At 38.1% G+C, this 22,389-nt stretch overlaps 2 protein-coding genes across 3 annotated transcripts; both read left to right on the top strand.

Annotated features, from left to right (window-relative positions):
• The first annotated feature begins 740 nt into the window (after nucleotides 1-740).
• On the top strand, nucleotides 741-10,146 carry LOC121779967 (putative 4-hydroxy-4-methyl-2-oxoglutarate aldolase 2). Of its 2 annotated transcripts, none has more exons than XM_042177458.1 (2): nucleotides 741-941; nucleotides 9,395-10,146. In XM_042177458.1, the coding sequence occupies exon 2, from the start codon at nucleotides 9,409-9,411 to the stop codon at nucleotides 9,907-9,909; it is 501 nt and encodes a 166-aa protein (XP_042033392.1). In that variant the 5' UTR covers nucleotides 741-941; nucleotides 9,395-9,408; the 3' UTR covers nucleotides 9,910-10,146. The 2 variants fall into 2 exon arrangements, with proteins under 2 accessions (XP_042033392.1, XP_042033393.1); XM_042177459.1 differs by having other exon boundaries at nucleotides 9,375-10,146.
• Nucleotides 10,147-10,692: 546 nt separating this feature from the next.
• On the top strand, nucleotides 10,693-18,433 carry LOC121778818 (protein SHORTAGE IN CHIASMATA 1-like). Its single transcript, XM_042176223.1, has 7 exons — nucleotides 10,693-10,998; nucleotides 12,111-12,203; nucleotides 13,000-13,071; nucleotides 13,566-14,858; nucleotides 15,316-15,825; nucleotides 16,385-18,034; nucleotides 18,108-18,433. The coding sequence occupies exons 1-7, from the start codon at nucleotides 10,708-10,710 to the stop codon at nucleotides 18,195-18,197; spliced, it is 3,999 nt and encodes a 1,332-aa protein (XP_042032157.1). The 5' UTR covers nucleotides 10,693-10,707; the 3' UTR covers nucleotides 18,198-18,433.
• The last annotated feature ends 3,956 nt before the right edge of the window (nucleotides 18,434-22,389 follow it).

Raw genomic sequence — 22,389 nt, 5'->3', positions numbered from 1 at the left:
CATCTGAAAAATTGCAACTAGGAAGGCAAGTCGTGTCAACTGTCAATCCGTTTAGTTTAGGGCTCAATTTTGGAATACTATTCGACTCATTTAGGAATTAGGACAGTTCAGCGTACATGAGTTAATCGACTTCTTTTATTTATTTCGGACTCAAATAATTTGCCCAACTCCAACAATCAAGATAAGTTCTTCTAGTCAATAATGTGATGATGTTCCAAAAAACCAGATCAACTCTTGCTATTATATGCTTTTATTGACATTTCACAGGATAAAAGTGCAATAAACAAAAATGTCATAATCCAGGAAATCATTTTCCTTAACAACTTTACTTTCCCGTCAAACAAACACGGCCTAAATTACTTTACAAAATAGTCCAACTTAATGAAACATTTTCCTTTTGGTACATCATGATCTAAATGAGACTTTTTTTTTCATTTGTTAATAATTAACTCACTTATCTCTCTTACTTTATCCTCTTATCTCTTAAGTTATTTTCTCTCATACTTTATTTTTTCTTTCTCTTTTCTATTTTATTATCTTTCTACTTTATTTGCATTCTTATTTTACTATTAATAATTTAATCAAATAAATATCACTATCTAAATTTTTGTGCTAAACTAGATTCGTCTCAATTAGGCTAGGCTAGGCTGGGATAGAGGGAGTGAAAGGTAAATAAACTGAATTTCCAAACATATATAAGTACAATTTTTAGCATTTGATAACATGGGTTGTCACTTTATCGGACCTTTACTTTTATGACCCAAGAAATATCCAAGTCCAATCCCTTCTGCCAAACCACTCCGTCTATTTGATCCAATCACAACAAGCTAGAGCTACAGAACCAATCAAGTTCGACAGAGAAGTTTGAATTTCACAAAAGAGTTAGCTCGATTCATTGTTTGACTTCAAGCAGTTGCTCATTAGCTCCAACTGACTTCATCGTAATACTCTCCGATCTAAAATATTGCTCTGAATGCTTTGCTTGAACTGACTATTTGATTTCAACAATTTATCTGCTTCACTGTTATTGCGTATATCTGTTTGTTTAGTTATCTCATAGTTTCTGTAATTTGACTTGTGATCTAAATAGATATGGTTGTTGATTGAGGATTCCGTTATGCAACTGACGATGTGCGAGCTCGATTAGCTTCATTTCGTCGATGATTTTCTGTCTATATATGTGTTAATATAAAAAAATTTTGTCTTAATCTAAAGGCAGAAATGATAGCTGAAATGTGATAGTAGATCCATGTCTGTTATCTAATTGATTCATTTGTTAGTTACTATAATTCATCTATTTGCTAGATATATACAAGCAAATTCAGATCCATGCAGAAGACAATTTTGGGCTCTAGAGTTTGGTGAGATAGACACGAGGATGTGTTTTATGGATTTCAATTCCATCAAGTTAATTGAAAACATTTCATGCTTATAGTGTCATATCTAGATGTATTTTGTTTGCTTTTCCCTAGTTATTCATTATATACTGGGTCTGTATGTAGTCTGAGAATGCACCTTTGACACTCTTGACATAAATCATATGTTCGGCTTGATTGATTGTACCTTTGAATTTGGTTTTCCACATGATAATATGTTAAGAGCACAATTCTCTTAACAAAGAAATCCTGCGATTACACTCGCAACACACCAATCCGGCGCCCCGAACGTTGGGGTCGGCGGCTCAATTCGTGGCTGGCGCGGAGAACTTCCTCCGTCGGCAGTCTTCAAGGTTTGATAAGGAGTATTGCACAAGTAATGTGGGAATATTATTTCTTCATTCAATCAATAAAAAGATAACAACCTAGCCATATTTATAATACTAGAATACTAGCTTAGGGAACAAGAAAACAAGATATGAAAATATACTATGAATCAAAAGATATGGGGAATAAAAAGATAACTAAATATTTGGGGAATCCTAAGATATATGAGGATCGTAACAACTCCCCCACGGTTAAAATCCACCTTGTCCTCAAGGTGGGAACCATGGAACCACGGGCACAGTCGACGATAGCAAAAGCATTGAAACGTCACCTCCTGGATCAAATGCGATTAGGAACATGATCACCATCATTTCACTTATGACTCCCACCAACATTTCTACGCCGTCCCTTTCCTCTCTCGCCTTCGTCTTCACAAAATCATCCTCGATGGCTGGGACTTGGAGGAGGCTCCGGATCATGCACCGGCTCCTGACGCCGGCATCATTCCTACGCCCCCCAAACTGCTTGTCCTCCATGAATCGCTGCACAAGGACTCTTACCAGCTGGAACTCTGCAGCAGTGAGGTTGTAGGAACGCCTCTCATCACCATCTACTCTATCATCTTCATAATCATCATCAGAGTCCAAACACTTATGCTGTGAACAATTATCAACACATGATGAAGATGAATCAGTCACTCCCACCACATCCCAAAGCAAGTCCGAATCATCACTCATCTTCACAGAATGGCATTCCATCTTTGTGAACTCATCATCATCAAAAGTAGCCTTATCATGATTATTATCATCTACTAGAGATGATTTTGAATCATCAGCCTCTTCAAGAAAACTACCCATCCAGTTCGAGGAATCATTTTTTTCCTGATGAGCAACTGATTCTTGATCCAGGCTTGAAGAATGGCAGCCGGGAATCAATTCGATTTCATAGCAAAATTCTTCATCCACCATCTTTTCTTCAAACCCCATGATTTCAGGGCGCCAAGGTTGTGTGCTCGGGCGTGGGCTGCGCTGCTGCCGGAAGTGATCGGTTTGTCGCCTGGGTGTATCCCAACGACTAGGCAGACACTGTGGTGGCTGATCATAATCCGAGTATCCTTGCGATGCACGGTGAGGCGGTGGTTCCCCACAAGAGGGCTGCCATGACCGTGGTGGGTCGTAGGGCTGGAAGCTCGGTATTGGTCGGTTACCGGGAGGATCCCAACCGGAGGGGCGGTTGATGGGGGGGTCCCACGATGTAGGCTGTCGGTACCCCCGAAAACCCCTATCAAACTCCGTTGTGACGCGAGCTGCTGGTCTATCCCAGCTCGTGCGAGGCCACGAAGCAGTGTGCGCGCGATATGGAATCGTGCCAGAGCCAGGCTGTGCGAGCCCTGCCTCTCGCCTGTTTAAATCACGACCCGTGCCCCTACGCCGGCGGACATCCCCACAACGGACACGCCTGCCGTGATTGAAAACTGGGGGGCCGTCCTCGTCGGTCGGCCAGACATTTCCCTGGGAACGATACCCATCGACGTCCCCGTCGTCCGAAAAATAGGGTTGATCCGGTTTGGGAAGGCGTGTGGCCTTCAACCTATCAACCCTTCTATCCCTCGCATCCAATTTAAATTCCAATTGATCAAATCTTGCCATAATTTTGTCGAGCGCTGACAAAGTAGGTACGAGCGCCCCCGATCCATTGCGCAGCGCGCTGCTTGACTCCGGGTCGTCTCGTCGTATCCGCTGCCATCCGTCACCGAGGTAGCCACTCGCCGTGAAGCGTCGGGGCTGATCGGCCATGGTTGAGCTCTCAATGAAAGCACCAGTTGTTAAGAGCACAATTCTCTTAACAAAGAAATCCTGCGATTACACTCGCAACACACCAATCCGGCGCCCCGAACGTTGGGGTCGGCGGCTTAATTCGTGGCTAGCGCGGAGAACTTCCTCCGTCGGCAGTCTTCAAGGTTTGATAAGGAGTATTGCACAAGTAATGTGGGAATATTATTTCTTCATTCAATCAATAAAAAGATAACAACCTAGCCCTATTTATAATACTAGAATACTAGCTTAGGGAACAAGAAAACAAGATATGAAAATATACTATAAATCAAAAGATATGGGGAATAAAAAGATAACTAAATATTTGGGGAATCCTAAGATATATGAGGATCGTAACATAATATCACTACATATTGATACTTCAAGCCGGGAAAATAGGTTACTTATTTTTCAGAATTGCAGGTTGCTCTATATTAGTGCAAAAAGTAGTCCAGTCGTATGTATGTGTTATGAGGATTGGGGCAAAACTGCACAATCAGTCAAGCTCGGTGTTAGCCGAGCTTAATCGTGCGCGGCAGGGACTGACATACTGTTAGGTGATTGATTGCAGCTCGGTGTTAGCCGAGCTTAATCGTGCTCGGTGATCAGCCGAGCTTAATCGTGCTCGGTGATTAGCCGAGCTTGCTGGTGCTCGGTTTTGGCCGAACTTAGTCGAGTTCGGTATTAGCCGAACTTAGTCGAGTTCGGTGTTGGCCGTTGTTATTAACTGATGCATAGACAAACGTGAGCCGTCGGATGCGATTAGTTAGTTAGCTTAAATGACAGCCGTTGGATTTGTTTTGGTTGTTAGATTAGTGTTATATAGAGTGAATAACCGAGCTGTGCAAGCGAGTGTGAGAGAAAGATTTTTCATCCATCAGTTTGTAATCTTCCACAAGAAATTGAATACAAGATTTCCATTAATTCTCCGAGAGTTGATCTTAGCTTTATTCATTTTCATATCGAGTGTTTGTTCTTCTTGTTCCGGAATCGATCTTGTTGTGATAGCAAGATTGAGTCGCGTATTTGCTAACATTACAAATTGGCGCCGTCTGTGGGAAAACGAAGAAGGACGACGCATTCAACAATGTCTACCACGAAGTTCGACGTTGAGCGGTTCACCGGCGAAAATGATTTCGGCCTGTGGAGATTGAAAATGAAAGCTGTTCTTATGCAGCAAGGAGTCTGGGATTATGTCAAATCCAAGGCGGATGAGAAGGAGATTCAAGGAATGGATGCGGCGAAATCTCAAGAACTGGAATACAAGGCGTATAGCTCGATTGTCTTGTGCCTCAGCGATAGAGTCTTGAGGGAGGTTCAAAAGGAAGATGATGCCGCAGGAGTTTGGGAGAAGTTAGAGAAAATCTATATGGAGAAGTCGATCTCAAATAGATTGCATCTCAAACAAAGGTTATTCAATTTCAAGTTTTCTGACTCCAAGAACTTAGCAGATCAATTAGAAGATTTTCGCAAGTGCATAGACGATCTTGAGAGTGTGGATGATGCCATGAAAGATGAGGATAAAGCTTTGATGTTATTGAATGCTCTGCCTCAGAGTTTTGAGCAATTCAAAGACTCAATACTTCTTGGAAGGGATTCGAAGGTGACTTTAGAGGAGGTATATTCTGCATTAAAGCTGAAGGGAATGCAGAAATTTGTCAGCAAGCAAATCGATCAAGCTGCTGAAAGCCTTAATGTGAAGACTGCATCAAAGAAACAATTCAAATTCAAGAAACCCTCATCTGATAAATGGAGACCACGGGGTGCGAAGGAAGGTGATCAGAAGGAGTCAAGAAGTTGTTTTTGGTGTAAGAAACCAGGACACATCAAGCAAAATTGCTTTGCTTGGAAGAAAAGACAAGCTGAAAATCACAAAGCAGATGGTACAGCAGCTATCACTGAGGAAATTGAAGAGGCAAGAGCTCTCAATGTGGTGGAGGATAGTCCATTATCAAGGCTGTGGATCATGGATTCAGGTTGCAGTTTCCATATGTCCTCCAACCTTGACTGGTTCCAAGATTTAAAGGAATCTGAAGGCTCGGTGTTGCTAGGAGATGATCATGTGTGTGATGTAAGGGGTGTTGAGAACATATGCTTGAGGATGGAAGATGGATCACTGCGAAAGCTTACTGATGTAAGGTACATCTCATCCATCAAGAGAAATTTGATCTCATTGGGACTTCTTGAGAAGATAGGTTATAGATTGACCCTTTATGGTGGAGAAATGCTTGTTACAAAGGATGGCCAGACGATTATGAGAGCTATCAGAAGTAATGTACTCTATTATCTACAAGCTGAGCCTATTGATGGTTCTGCAAATTCAACTCAACAAACCATCAATTGGCATACAAGGCTCGGGCATGTAGGAATTGCTGGGATGATGCAATTGGTGAAACAAGGCATAATTCAGATGTCTGAGTCTGATGTACAAAGACACATTGAATCTTGTGAGGAGTGCATACTTGGTAAGAGCAAAAAACTGCCATATGGAGTGGGCAAGCACACATCGAAAGAGCCTCTCCAATATGTTCACAGTGACATATGGGGACCTGCACCAGTGAATAGCCTTGGAGGAGGCAGGTATTTCTTATCCTTTGTTGATGATTTTTCAAGGAAGGTTTGGATAGTAATAATGAAAGACAAGTCAGAAACATTCCAGAGGTTTCAAGAATGGTGTGTAGGTGTTGAGTTGGAGAAAGGAAAGCCATTGAGGTGTCTTAGGACTGACAACGGGCTTGAGTTCCTGTCCCATGAATTTGATCGATTCTGTAAAGATAAGGGGATAAAGAGGCACAGAACAGTCCCTCACAACCCACAACAAAATGGGGTTGCTGAGAGGATCAATAGAACCATTCTTGAAAGGGTGAGGTGCATGTTAATAGCGTCTGGAATGTCTAAACCATTTTGGGGTGAAGCAGCCTCTACTGCTGTTGTTTTGATCAATAAATGTCCTTCAGCTGCCATTGAAAATCAGACCCCAGACAGCAAATGGTATGGATCTTATGGGGATTATTCAAAACTGAGGCCATTTGGGTGTAGAGCTTATGCTCACATAAAGCAAGGTAAATTGGAACCTAGAGCTCTCAGGTGTGTAATGATTGGGTATCAGATGGGAGTCAGTGGGTACAGGCTGTGGTGCTGTGAGGAAGGAAACAAGAAAGTGGTGGTTAGCAGAGATGTGATCTTCAAAGAATCTGAAATGCCTTTCCTCAACAAGGATAATCAGAAAGTTCATTTTGAGGTGGAGAACCAGAGAGTAACTACAGATGTAACTCAGACTGATCTAAATGCTACATCTGATGACAGTGGTGGTGGAGCTTCTGAAATGCAAGCTGAAATCAGAACACCAGAGAGAGTGATTGCTAGAAACAGAGCAAAGAGGAATATTAAGCTCCCTTCTAGATTTAATGATTATGACATGATGCACTATGCACTGGCAGTGGCTGAACAGATGGATTACCATGAACCTTCATCTTATAAAGAAGCAATCAGAAGCCCTGAAAAGGATCAGTGGTTATTAGCTATGCAAGAGGAGATTGATAGCTTGTATAAAAACCACACATGGATCTTGGTACTGAGGCCTACTGATCAGAAAACAGTAGGGTGCAAATGGATTTACAAAAAGAAGGTTGAGGCCTTCAACAACAACCATATCAGGTTCAAAGCAAGGTTGGTGGCTAAGGGGTTCACACAGAGGGAGGGTGTGGATTACAATGAAATTTTCTCACCTGTTGTCAAACACAGCTCCATCAGGCTATTACTTGCTATAGTTGCTCAAAGAGATTGGGAATTGCAACAACTTGATGTTAAAACTGCTTTTCTCCATGGTGAACTTGAAGAAAAAATATACATGGAGCAACCACCTGGTTTTGTGAAGCCAGGAGATGAAAAGAAAGTGTGTTTGCTAAAGAGAAGTCTCTATGGTCTAAAACAAAGCTCAAGGCAGTGGTACCTGAGGTTCAATGTGTTCATGCAGAAGATTGGGTTTGAAAAATCTTTGTATGATCACTGTGTGTTCATCAAGAGAAGAGGTGGAGTTGCTGTAGCATATCTACTGTTATATGTAGATGATATGCTGATCTCTGCAGAGCATAAGGAAGAGGTGGAGTTAGTGAAGGCTGATCTGAAATCTGAATTCGATATGAAAGATCTTGGTGATGCCAAGAAGATTCTTGGGATGGAAATTATCAGAGATAGAGATCACAAGCAGATATGGCTGACTCAAAGGGATTATATCAGTAGTGTGATCAAGAAATTCCAGATGGATCATAGCAAACCAGTGAGCATGCCCCTGAGTTCACAGTTCAAGCTCAGCAGCAATCAAAGCCCTAAAGATGATGAACAGAGAAGAGAAATGGATAAGGTCCCATATGCAAACATAGTGGGGAGTATCATGTACACCATGGTGTGTACAAGGCCAGATATCAGCCAGGCAATAAGTGTTGTGAGCAGGTACATGGCTGATCCGGGTATACAGCATTGGCAAGCTTTAAAATGGATATTAAGGTATCTCAGTGGCACTCGGGATTATGGCATACTGTTTGATGGAAGTAAGAATTTTGATACACAGCCTCTATTGGGATATTGTGATTCTGATTTTGCAACTAGCATTGACACAAGGAAGTCCCAATCCGGCTATGTTTTCTGCATGTATGGAGCTGCTGTAAGTTGGAAATCGAGTTTGCAATCTGTGGTGGCACTCTCAACAACTGAGGCAGAATATATTTCCATGGCTGAGGCTGTAAAGGAGAGCATGTGGCTGAAAGGAATCTGCTCGGATTTTGGAGTCGATCAAGAAGCTGTGACTGTATTATGTGATTCAAATAGTGCCATATGTCTATCAAAACATCAGACATTCCATGAGAGGAGCAAGCATGTGGATGTTAAGCTTCATTTTGTGAGGGATGAAGTTGAAAAGGGCTCAGTAAAGATTGAGAAAGTAGCTACTGAGCACAATGCTGCTGATATGCTGACAAAGGTGTTACCCGGACTTAAGTTGAAGTATTGCATGGATTTGGTGAATCTGATTCAGCTGGAGTGATTGTGGAAGATGGATATGCCCTGTGGATTGTCCAGTTGTGTCCCAAGGTGGAGATTTGTTATGAGGATTGGGGCAAAACTGCACAATCAGTCAAGCTCGGTGTTAGCCGAGCTTAATCGTGCGCGGCAGGGACTGACATACTGTTAGGTGATTGATTGCAGCTCGGTGTTAGCCGAGCTTAATCGTGCTCGGTGATCAGCCGAGCTTAATCGTGCTCGGTGATTAGCCGAGCTTGCTGGTGCTCGGTTTTGGCCGAACTTAGTCGAGTTCGGTATTAGCCGAACTTAGTCGAGTTCGGTGTTGGCCGTTGTTATTAACTGATGCATAGACAAACGTGAGCCGTCGGATGCGATTAGTTAGTTAGCTTAAATGACAGCCGTTGGATTTGTTTTGGTTGTTAGATTAGTGTTATATAGAGTGAATAACCGAGCTGTGCAAGCGAGTGTGAGAGAAAGATTTTTCATCCATCAGTTTGTAATCTTCCACAAGAAATTGAATACAAGATTTCCATTAATTCTCCGAGAGTTGATCTTAGCTTTATTCATTTTCATATCGAGTGTTTGTTCTTCTTGTTCCGGAATCGATCTTGTTGTGATAGCAAGATTGAGTCGCGTATTTGCTAACATTACAGTATGAACTAACACGAAACAATATACTTTGTTTTCTACATTTTTTGAAGATCTATTCATGATATGGAATGATTTAATTTGCTGTTTTAATGAGTATCTCAACTACTTATTTTGGCTTTACTGAATGGATTACTTGTGCTCTTCGCTTCGAATCAATGTTGGTAGACAATTGTATAATCATTTACAGTGGTGTGTCCTTTTCTGAAGGTTACTAATCTAGGATGGCCTTGGTCACAACAGCTGAAGTGTGTGATACAAACCCACAGCTTATAGTGAGTGGTGAGCTCCGGGCACTCCATCCAGTTTTCCAGATTTATGGTAGGAGGCAAGTCTTCTCCGGCCCAGTTGTTACCCTCAAAGTGTTTGAAGATAATGTTTTGGTACGAGAGTTTCTTGAGGAGAAGGGCAATGGAAGGGTTCTTGTTGTTGATGGAGGTGGTAGTTTGAGATGCGCGATACTGGGTGGTAACCCAGTTGTACAAGCTCAGAATAATGGATGGGCTGGTATAATAGTCAATGGTTGCATAAGGGATGTAGATGAAATTAATGGTTGTGACATCGGGGTGAGAGCTCTGGCCTCACACCCTATGAAAGCTAATAAGAAAGGGGTCGGAGAAAAGCACGTTCCTGTAAACATTGCTGGGACCAGAATCTGTGATGGAGAGTGGATGTATGTGGACACTGATGGTATTTTGGTCTCTAAAACAGAGCTGTCGGTTTGATAACGTCTCTCTTCTGCTCGATTGGCAGGAGAGGTTCTGTGATATGTATTGTTTGATAGTACTGTTTATGATTCTATTCTATTCAGTTCATGAGGAACTTATAATTATTGTCTGTACTGTAATATTTATGCTTGTGTTTTGAACTTGTCATTCTAGTATCCATTTATGTTGTATGCTATTCACTTTATATCTGTATCTGATTGTTTTCTTGATCAATCATTTCATCTCTTTATGCTATTTTCACATGTGTCAAATCTAGCAGCAGAAACTGAAGCAAGTTGTGAATGAGGTTGATTTCCAAACTCACTAAACTATTTGAACATATGAAAATTGTATCCATTGAATGTTTCAAAGAAAAATATGTATTGTACTCCGTCCGTTCACCAATAGTGGATCACAATTTCTTTTTTCTCATTGTTTTAAGAACACGTCCGGTTTCCACTATTGCTTATAAATACGTGTTTATTCTTATTTTTTGTTCGTTTGCTGGTAAGTATTATTTTGTCTAACAAATTGATCGTCATCTGATTGTATTATATCGTGTCACTAAATTAAAGCAATCCGAGCAAAATCCATAAATACATATTCTTAGCCCAAAGTTGCACTCATTGACTTAGGAATCCGATACAGAAATATAAAACGATTTTATTCCCAAAAGTTGCACTGTACATAACCGTAGGGTATGCTGACTGGACAGAATCCGCGAATAACATTTCATTTCCCATATTACCGCCAAAACACTTAATTCTAGCGTTAAAACTGTCGAATATTTCAGCTCCCTTATTCATTACTCACACGATGCGCACTCGCTTCCTCGCCGCAGCTGTGATGGCCGTCACTGATCCGGTCGAAACCCCAGACTTCTACCACCTGCCTCTTCCGCATCTTACTCCTCCAAAATGTTCCTCGTTTTCTGCAAATTCTGCACACTCTTTCGATGAAATCCCCTTTTTTGGAGTATCTCGCGAAATCGATAAGCTGCCGATCGACGACGCTCTCTTAATATTCTTGGCTGACGTTGTCCCTCACTTCATCTGCGATGCAGATATTCAGCAACCTCAAATTGATAGCAACACTGAAAGATATGAGGTTAATTATATCTTTTGATAGCTGACGTTAGTTTTGCTCTTCCTGTATTTAGTTTTTTGTGTGATCGTTTATGCTTATGCTTAGCTATATGTGAAAACGATGGTGATTTGAGGTGCAATGCCAAGCTAGAAGTGATTGACGAAGTTTACCTCTCTCTGTAGATTTACGCGAGCTATTTGTTTTAAATCTTATGTTGTTGCGAGTCCAGCTTTAGTTCTGGTGAAATTATACACTTCTTCAACAATTTTTTTACAGTAATTTGATGTGAAACTTATATTGACTGAACTGTTTATCATATAATCACCATCGAACAAGGGAAATGAATTATGAAAACATTTTTCCCGTTTTATTGTCGGTAGTGATTGTTACGACCTGGAGTCATGTTCACTAGAAAATTGGCTTTTTTGATTATTAAATTTCGTTCCAAGTGTATCTGTCCAATCACTGGCTGCAACACCAGTTTGACTCTCTTAAAATTGCTTGCCTTCACCCTTCGTTTCTATCATTTGTGTGATTCTCTTCTTCTGTTCGTTTCTATCATTTGTGTGATTCTCTTCTTCTGTTCGTTTCTATCATTTGTCGGTAGTGATTGTTACGACCTGGAGTCATGTTCTCTAGACAATTGGCTCTTTTGATTATTAAATTTCATTCCAAGTGTATCTGTCCAATCTCTGGCTGCAACACCAGTTTGACTCTCTTAAAATTGTTTGCCTTCACCCTTAGTTTCTATCATTTGTGTGATTCTCTTCTTCTGTTCAGCCTGAGACTCACCACATTTATATTTCTCTGCAATGTTATCAGATATTCCCCTTAGATGAGTTGGTCATCTTCATTCGTATGGCCCATACTTAGATGTGGACATTGCTATATTCTGTCCCTTAAGAATTTGACTGTGATTCAGTTCATATATATATATATACATATATATAAACATATTTTTCCTTTCTCCTTTGAGTAATCATCTCTATAAAAGTGTAAATCCGAAAAAAAAAATTACTGTCAAAACTTGTTCTAACTAACTCCAGAGGAGAATAAATATTAATCATGGTGAGAAATAACTAGACAGGTTGTATATTGTGATACTAATTTGGTTTTACCTCGTTGTAATTCAGGACAATGATGGATCAATTCTTGGTAATAAAGGCAGAGAGGAACCTATTGTGCGATTTGAAATTCCAGAGATGGATATGGCCTTGCTTCCATCTGTAAGGCTTCTTTCTGTATCTGAAGATATTCATTAACTTTCTGTTATTCATTTATGAGCAATGCATTTGATTCTGAATCACTTTGTACCGTTGGTCCCATATTATATATCGACACAGGACATAGCAGTGCCATGGCTGCAACACATGTTTGATGATGTTACCTATGGTCAAGCTTTACTGTCCTTAAACATGTGGAATATATAAAAAATGTTCTGAACCATGATGTGTTGGCGCAAACATCTATGCCCAAAAAATTTCATTTCTTGCGCATGTCTTCTCGTTTTTCTTTGTGAATATATACAAGCTTTATCAGCAGAATGAACATTCGAAAATCAAATCAACAGGCGTATTGACAACCTGAAAAATGCCTTTCCGATTGCAATTGTTTCCTATATCTCCAGAAATATTTTATTAAGTGGATGCTTGCATGCATGAGTATGTGTGCGTGTGTATTGCTTGTCAGGGTTTAAACCTGATAGTTCAAAAAATTTCATTTCTTGAGCATGTCTTCTTGTTTTTCTTTGTGAATATATACAAGCTTTATCAGCAGAATGAACGTTCGAAAATCAAATCAACAGGCGTATTGACAACCTGAAAAATGCCTTTCCGATTGCAATTGTTTCCTATATCTCCAGAAATGTTTTATTAAGTGGATGCTTGCATGCATGAGTATGTGTGCGTGTGTATTGCTTGTCAGGGTTTAAACCTGTTAGTTCTGTGTCTGCTGTATCCGTTCTGTGCATCATTGATATTAAACCTCAGTGAGATCTCTCTATTATTCTTCCTGTATTGGCAGGAAAGTTCTGCCCATTCCCAAATCGAGCACATGGATATTTTCTCTGAGGTTCCAGATGCTGAATATACAGAGGTTAGTGCCTTAGCTTATCTTGCCATCTTTATAATATTACCCACATAAGTTTTTAAGAATTAAGAATGAATGCGTCTTTCTTTTTTAGCTTCCAGACTTTGCTCAACTTGATTAAACATGTTATGCTACTTGACAAGCTCTTGGCGGTAATTAAAGATTATCTTCTCAAATCATTATGTTTGTCTTGGAAGGGCCTACTGAAATGATACCATAGATAATAAAGATAGTGACATGCATAGATTCATCTAGTCTTCAATGATTGTCATGGTCTTTGAAGTATCACTGTTATCCTTCTAGTTTGATTTTCTTTGTTCATACAATTTGTATTGTTAGATAGTGCTATGCAGTCTAGATCAATCTTCTGACTGTTTAACATGCATCGGTAGAAGATAAAATCATTTCCTGTTATGTTTTAAATAGCCGGTTCCTAGTATGTTCCAATTTATGTTTTCTATGAAGAATATATTTGTTAAGCTCTAAACTGAAATTTGCAGGACCTGCTAAATTCTGAGTTTGTACTGCATGACCTGGCTGAGATTCAACAGTTACTTTATATAGTTGATGACATAAGTATAGAAAACTTAACAGAGCAAAAGGCTGATATGCTGGAAGATGCTGATTCTGTTCATGGAAAACATCATTCTTATAACATTAAATTTCCTGAATTTGAAGTGGATATGGAAAGCCTGGGTGTTATTGGAAGAATACTTATGATAGAAGAAGTTTTGGGTTTTGAAAATATTGAAAAGAGGCAGGCGATGCAAGAAGATAATAACAAAGAGCTTTTGGGTTCTATGGAGTCTGACTTGATAAACTATATGTTCCATCATTCTGAAAAACTAAATTGCCTTGAAGGAACAAATTTGTCATCAGAAGTGGACTGCATAAGAATTATTGAACTGTCACATAACCAGCAGTACCCAATGCTCTGTGGCTTTTCAATTTGGTCAGTGGAGCCAACTCCATTTGATGAGTTTATGTTTATTGATTTGGATCTGTATAGTTTCTGTGAGGTGCTTTCAGATTCAGCAAAGGAGATTGAATGTGAAACATGTGAACACATGTTTGGAGAAGCCATGAACTTTACAAGTTTTAGCCAATTGGTTGTTTGCCATGAGCTTACTCTTCTGGATGGCACTTTTAAATCTCTGCCGGTGCCTATTATTTCAGATCATGAAAATTCTAGTTCACTACGAACACTGATTGAGAATTTATTGGCCCAGTCTGATTGGCAGTGTTCATCGGCATCTGATGATCTATATCTAGATTGGGATTTTCTTGGAGAAAGCGGTTGTGAATCAGAGAAATATTCTTCATGTTGGAAATTGTTGTGGGAGATAGACACTTACAGTATTGACATTGATATGTGCTCAAATGATAGTGGAATAGTGATCTTGAATTTTATTCTATCAGAAGGCCATTCTAGTAAACCAAACCCAGAAAAGGACACAAAAGTTTTAGACTTATCTTGTTCTGATGTCTCTATACCTCATTCCTCTGGTAAAGTAGAGTTAAGTAGCTTGAAGAATCGAGGCGATGGAAAAAGAAAAAAAGATAATATCTTTTTGAAAATTGGTGTTGAGAAGGTTCAATTGTTTGGTGAATCAATGACAAGTGATCTTGAATTTTTCCTCAACCCCCGTAACTATGTTCTAGGAAAAGAAAATATACCTGCAGATAAGCCAGTTACCAAAACTTTGAGTCAAGGGTGTATGTTTAGTGGTGAGTCTGCCGCTGCTAGTTCTACCACTTTTGTACATCAGAGCTTGAATGTAGAGGAACATGAGGTAAGTTTGTCTAATAATATATGACTATAATTGATTATTTGGGATTGGAAAAAATCCCAGGAACTTATTTACTGACTCACTTGGTGAATTCTTAAAATCTAGTGATAAAATCCATCATCTTGTTGAGTTTTAAATTTTTTTATGAAATTTAATTATATTATGTCATATAGTTGGTTTTGTCCTAATTGCACAGCCTTTTCAAGGTTTTCATTTTGTGCATCTGTAAGTTTGAACTATTCAAATAGCTGAAGTACAACTCATGTTACAAATTTGCAATGATTTGAATGAATGAGATTTTCTACTGATGTTTTGTTTCAAATAACATTATTTTAGTGGGTGTTTGGCATTACTATCATGATTTCAGTGGTCATCATTTGATCGTTAAATAATTCACTCACTATAAAGACTTTGTTCTTTTTGTTGTTTTACTGTTGTTTTTTTTGGAACACCATACCAGGAAAGAGGCTTGGGTTTGGCATCAGCTCCGGAGGGGTGCAAACTGAAGTTGGAAGAGCTATTAAATGCTGTACCTGTCAAGAAAACCTATGGAAATGAACCCATGGAAGCTGTAAATGATGCTGAAGTCAGCAATATGATACCTGTTCGATCCATGTCAGTGGGTTCAGAATCAAACCAAAGTCTTTCTTGCATGCCTTTTGGCCCCAACGCAGTTATAATAGTGAACACCAGAAATTTCAATGAAGAAATGGTAATTTCCAGGAGAACCACATACCAGAGGATTCTTGAAATTGAACAAGAAGGAGCACAAGTTGTAGAACGCGATATAGGTCTTCCAGTTGACGTAATTGTAAGTTCTGGAGTTTGTCTCACGTGGTATGACTGCAAAAATATTGGAAAGAAAGCTTCAGCGCCAGACGAGGCCTTTTCAAGCTTACCCTTATGCATTGAAAGTGTTGCAGCGAGTATTTTGACATCCTTGAGTTTTGCTTTCGGTTGCTGCATCCTGGTAATTACAACTGAAAGTTTTAAGATTATTAAAGATATTTGTTGGTGCCTTTTCTTTTTTTTATTCTGATTCTTCAGTCATTTATATACCTCCTTTGGCGGTGAGTATGTGGTGTAAAAGGTGAATATCATGTATTAGGCGGGAATCACTTTCTTATAGCATGCTTTATGGAGTTCAAACTCAGTCATATTGATAAAATACACATGCGAAAAATTATAAACATCAACAGATCAACTTCATTATTCTACATTCATCATCAGTAAAGAATGTTGCTCATTCATCTTATTATAATCATTTGAAGTTTGCTTACTCTGTTTGACAAACCCCAAAAAAGCATTTGTCATTACCGTCTTAAATCCATCATTGCTATGATTTTGGACTTAAAATGTTTTAGGATGAAATATTATATGATTGTTGGAACAGAAGGTAAAAATGCAGCGTTCTGGAATCAGCATTTGCCTTACTGCACTGTTTCCTGATTAGGTCTGGCCAAACCTTCACCAAGACTCTCAGTGCTTTAGTATGTCCATGACTGGGTGCTTCATTTAAATCATTGCAGATATTTGAAGGAGAAAGCAGTTTTCTTGGAAGCATTATGGAATCATCAGACGAACTCTATGCAGCAGCTGCAAGCTTAGGAATTGATATACAGCTCTTTTGCTCGTATTCACATAAGATGACTGAAGAAATTTTATTGTCCTGCATCAATGCTGCGGCAAAGTTGAGAATGGGTCTCTATCCGAAAATGCCCGACTCAGAAAGCCTGGCAGAATCTTTTCTTACTGCTTTTCCTTCTATTAATCCTCTCTCAGCTCATGCGATATTGTCCTCAGATATTCGACTTGGGAACCTTTTCGAACTGTCAAATGGGTCCAAAATGGGCGCTCTTCAGAAATATCATATTCCTGATGAAAGCATAGCTTTGCTCAGTGTAGCAAGCAAATACGGAGAGCGGGAAGATTCTAAATCAGGAATGACTGATTGTTCCTCCTCACTATCACATCCAGACTCAGGAAATGCTCGAGTTAAAAGTGCATCTGAGAGGAAGAAACCTAAATACACACACAACCTAAATGCTGAACAGCCTTTAAATGACATGTTTGCTGTGGATCTAGGAAAATCACTTCCTGATTTTGAACTTGATCTCCCTAAAGTATCAGTATCGGGTGATTCCTGGCTGTCAAGAAGGGCTGAGATATCTAAAGCGGAGGAGTTCAGTTTATCTTACAATGATGAATCACTGTTTCATAGTCAGGATATTGATCTTGATGTGATGAGGTCTTCTGCTGCTGGCATGATGGAGTCTGTTGATAAGTCAAGCCTTTATGACTTTCCGTTGCCAAAAGGTCTTAAAATATCCGATGAGAGTGAGAATGCCTGGGTGCCTCCAATTGAAATAGATTGCTCTCCAAGTTGGAGATCAACCACCACAATAAACAATGACTTGAGCAGACGAAGTGTGAAGCTAAATGGGATTCGGCAGGGTGATTCTACTGGTGAAGTTATCAATTTAGAGGATAGTGCAGCATTTGGAAAAGATTTCTTTATTGCAACCACCAGTAGCTTTTCACCTACTCTGCATGACAATGAGAATGAATATTCTGCAAGAAACTCTGGAATGAAAAAACGGCCTTCCAGCGCAATCAATCTTCCCAAATTTACTAATCCTACTGAGTTGCAGTCTGGCTCTGGTGCTTGGCTTTCCAAAAATAATAGGAGACATACCTTGAGGGATGAAATCAGACCAAATAATATCATTAACAGAAACAATACTTCTATGAAACAAAAAGAGCTGGAAAAGGATATGATAGAAAGAAATTCACAAAATCCCTACAAGTATTTTCAAGAAAAGGGAAGTTTTGATAGCACACCATTCTCAAATGCTCTTCACTCCACTCAGCCTCAAGGATCGCCCTGGACTATTGAATTCCTTAACAGAGTAAGGGAAAAGAGTAGAATGCATAAGCAATCTGTTTCATATGACTTACCCTCTCCATATCTGGGTTCCTCTGGGAACATATCCAAAGTTACTAAAAGAAGAAGTCCCTCAATTCTTGAATTCTACAAGTATGAAGGGGGTGGTACCCAACACAAAATAGTTCAAGAGAAGAGACTGAAGAGATTTTCACAAGGAGTAAACTCATTGAAGACTAAGAAGGCTTCTGCTTCAGGTCCTTCGTCAACTCCAGCTGATAAGAAAGCAAGACGGGTATACTAATGAAATCCTTTGTACTAGTTTGGATTATTTTCTTTTGCATCTTAATTAGTTTGATTAACTGCAGACACTATCTTTCTCGACATATGGAAGTGCTGGGCAAAGTAAGCTCATTTGGAGGGATAATGATTACCAACCAACGCAAAGAAACCCATAGCATCAAGTATGGTCTCTGTAGATTTTATAAAAAACTAAAGGGTTTGTTGACTGTAATGTTGATTCTGGTGATGTTGCAGCTAGATGATGACTTGAGTATACTTGCTATCAGTGTTAGGAATTGGGATCACAATATTTTCTTTCATTATGAGAGCAGGAGTATAAGTACGACAGATGTTCTGTAAATGTAGTATCAAAAGAATTTAAAGAATGAACTAAATTCTGTTAGCATATCAACAGCTGGCTACCAGTGCCCTCTAAGGAAGAAAGAAGGAAGAATAAAGCAACAAATCAGAGCCTAAGAAGATAAATAAAATAAGGAATTAGTTAAGGGAAGTTATAACTGACTACGAATTAGATGAGCTGTGAAGACAGTTATCCACAAATTAGTTAGAATAAATATCAATGTCGTCACTCTTTGTATGCTATCTGAGCTGAATTTGAATGAAACCTGTCCGGTGAGAGCTTAGTTTATCCTTGAGTCATGTTTGAGTTTTGTGTTCATAGAATGAGTATTCTTTGTTTTTAGCGTGAGTTTTCTTTGAGATTTTCAATCTCTATAAATTGGATCAAGAGTCTCTAATCCTTGGTGACGGCGGAGAAGATACAACCATTTGAATGGGAGGGGAGGCAGGAATTGAATTCCACGATCTAGACCAGAAGTACGGGGCAAGCGACAACAATCGGAGGCTCGATTTGAAAAAAATGGTTCAGTTACTTCAACGTATTAGCTTGCTGAATCAGGGGAAAACTGCGGAACGGTGGACGTGGAATCCAGCTGTGGATCACAGAAGTAGAAGAAGAGTATTCACTTGCCAATCTAATGAATCTCAAACAGGTATCAACTCTTCAAACTTTTTAAAACCCCTTCGTGTCGACAAAATGGTGTCCAGACTCTTCTATAAATGAGTGGTAACCCTCTCTCCTTATAATGCCTTTTAAGGGGGTGAGTGGCCCATTTCTAACAGAACTTATATTAACGCTTTTGCCGAGTTATATCCTAGGGCTGGAACAGAAGAAGATCAAGCACAACGTTTGTTCTTGTCTGGCTTAGTAGATGATTTGCGGACACCGGTCCGGATGTTTAAACCAACTACCCTAGCCAATGCATACGCCCCTTCAAAGCTCCAAGAGTTCACATTGACCGGTGTATTACCTGGATTTTATGAGAGTGATGTGCGGCCTAGAGAGACAGTGGATGAAGATTTAGATTCTTCCATGGAGATAACACAAAAGTGTCTATGGTAGAAGCAGAACCAGATATTGAGCATGGTAAGTGGCTGAATGAAGCTCTAGAGGAATCCATTGCAGAATCCTTCCTTCACCAAGGTTTTATCAATTATTGATACATCTGTAGACACCTTTGCTTCAAGACCTTGGCAAGCTCCTGGAACTGCATGGAAGGGGATTGCATATTCAGCTACAAAGTTTGCTGATACATGGATCATAGTTGACAAGAACTGCAATGGTCGTGGAGGTGAAAATCTCTTATTTGGAGTAATTTCAATTGATAGGTGCTTCTGTATTGATGGATGTCCAGAACAGTTGGCGAAAATCGGCATGTTGCAGGAGAAGGTTGGCCAAGATGACATTAAGATAAGTTCCGTATATTCAGTCATTGATGGAGTTGAACACTTGTTTTGTTCTAATTTACAGCCCGAGCCCTTGTAAGATTTTGGTCCTTATCAGATCTTGAACACAATCAGGACCATGGCTTACAAGCTCCCTCTACCATAGGACGCACAAATTGCTTTAAATGGTTACGTGTTAATATTGATGGTGTAATATGATGTGGATATGTGATTTATGCAATGGATATGTTTATCATAGTATTGGAGTTAATTGATGGAATATATGGATATGTAATTGGTGCAATGAATATGTTTGATGTATAGTATTGGAATCATTCGAATCATTGGATTAAAGAGGATCTGTGACGATCTTACCTTGGATCTAAAATCACAATGGACATATTGAGATCTTCGGGTGAATGATACTGGGACCTACGAGTCAAATGATATTGGGACCTTCGGGTCAATCACAGTGGGACATTCGGGTCAAATCATATTAGCATATTGGAAATCTTGGACAGATACCAGGCTTTGTCATAGGATAATAAACTGGACATATGCATATGGATATGAATATGTTTGATATTTATTACTCCTAGTTACATGTATTGGTTAAAGAATACGTTTGATATCTGTGATGCAAAATTAAAGGTAAGGCTCATGTACACTGAATTGTGACTGTATAAACCACTAATATTTTTCAGTAGTATTTTATAATTGTAAAAGTTTATGTTAAAGGAGTTGGGGTGTGACATTGGACTCACACGTGAATACTAGAAGGGATCACCTCATACATTTGCATACTACATTTTATAATACACTACTAAATATTTGACAAGTGTATCCCATTTTATGGTAAAAAAGTTATTACTAAAATTTATTTCCTTCACTTTCTTACTATCATATTTAATCTTTATTATTTCATGCACTTTTGCTTATTATATTTAATCAAAGAAGTTACTTAACTGTTGTTAAAAATATTTAATAAGTCAAACTGTATTTACTTCACAATATTTATATAAAAAGATTAAATTTTTATGTATTTCAAAAAATATAAAAAATTATTTATTATTATTTATTTTCTAATTTTATTGAGATTATATAATTTTTAATATCTGTAAAAGATGTCCATTTTATATAAAAATATAATTAACTAGAATTTGACCAAATTTTATACTATTTTATATAGCTATTGTCGAAATACTAAATAATATACAAAATATAGTACTTCATAAAAATAATTGTAAAATTTTAATTAATTAAAAAAAGTTTGACATAATTGATTAATTCTAGTATAATGGGACTGGATTTTTAAAAATATAGTCAACTAATTATGTCAACTTTTTTAACTTAATAAAATTTTACAATTATTTTTATAGAATATATATTTGTATTATTTATATTAAGATAATAGCTATATAAAACATAAAATTTGGTCGAGCTTTAATTTATTTTATATAAGAGAGACGTTCTTTTTATATAAATCTTTTTAAAAAGTAAATCATTATAATAAAATAAAATAAAAAATAAAAAGGGAAATTTTGACATTTTTATATTTTTTAGAATACGTAAACGTATACTCTTTTATATAAATTATTTTAAAAAATAAAATTTGACCTATAATATTATTTTAATAACAAGAGTTAATAAAATTATTTTGATTAAATATGTTAGCAAGAAAGTGAAGGAAATAATTTTTAAAAACAATTTTTTTAAGCATTAAATAGGATTCACTTGTCAACTATTTAATAGTGTACTTATAAAATGTAGTATGCAAATGTATGAGGTAATCCCTTCCGAGTGAATACATGTGCTGCCACACTCTACTCTTTCGCATTATTTTTTTAATTGTTCCTTACTCTATTTTTAATAAAATGAAAGAAAAAAGTAAATAACAACTTAACTTGTTCGTTAACTATTAATGGTCTTCATTTTATCCTTTTGCCACTATCTGTAATTCTCCCTAAAATTAAATAACAAATTAATGGCTTGATGGGCACAAGCTTCGAAATCGGGCTGTGGATGGATAAGTTGGGCCCATGACGGCCCGATAAATGGGGCCGATATATAAGAGGTGACGTCATGGATAAGCTATTTAATACTACGAATTTTCTTCGATATTTTAACAAAATGACTTAAAAATTGTTTCGTGTCCGTATGGAGTAACTCAAATATCAATACAATTCGTCTTTACATATAAATTATCAATTACCTATCATTCAGAATATATATTATTAATATTAATACACAAAGATCTAAAGTTTTTGGGAACCACATATATAATAAAGTTGTTGCTTTCAATATTTAATTTTACCATATAGTAGTAGTATTTATTTTGGGTATGTAGCATTGGAAGGAAAAAGGGAAAGCAACTCATAAGAATCCTAGTATATTACTCCATTTTGTTATGTACACATTTCGCTTTTCTCTTGACTTTAAAAGATGAATAAAAATACTACCTCTATCTTTATTTGTAGGCTACAAACCTTAATGTAACGAATTTGTGAGTATTAAACTATCAAATCATACTTGAAAGAAAAATATGCTAGTGCTATAGCACAAATGACAGAACATCAAGAAATGACTTAAAATATTGTTTCGTGTCCATAACTCCATACGGAG

This window comes from Salvia splendens, chromosome 19, assembly GCF_004379255.2.
Source record: "Salvia splendens isolate huo1 chromosome 19, SspV2, whole genome shotgun sequence".
Lineage (NCBI taxonomy): Eukaryota > Viridiplantae > Streptophyta > Magnoliopsida > Lamiales > Lamiaceae > Salvia > Salvia splendens.
This window is presented reverse-complemented; position numbering and strand designations above follow the sequence as displayed.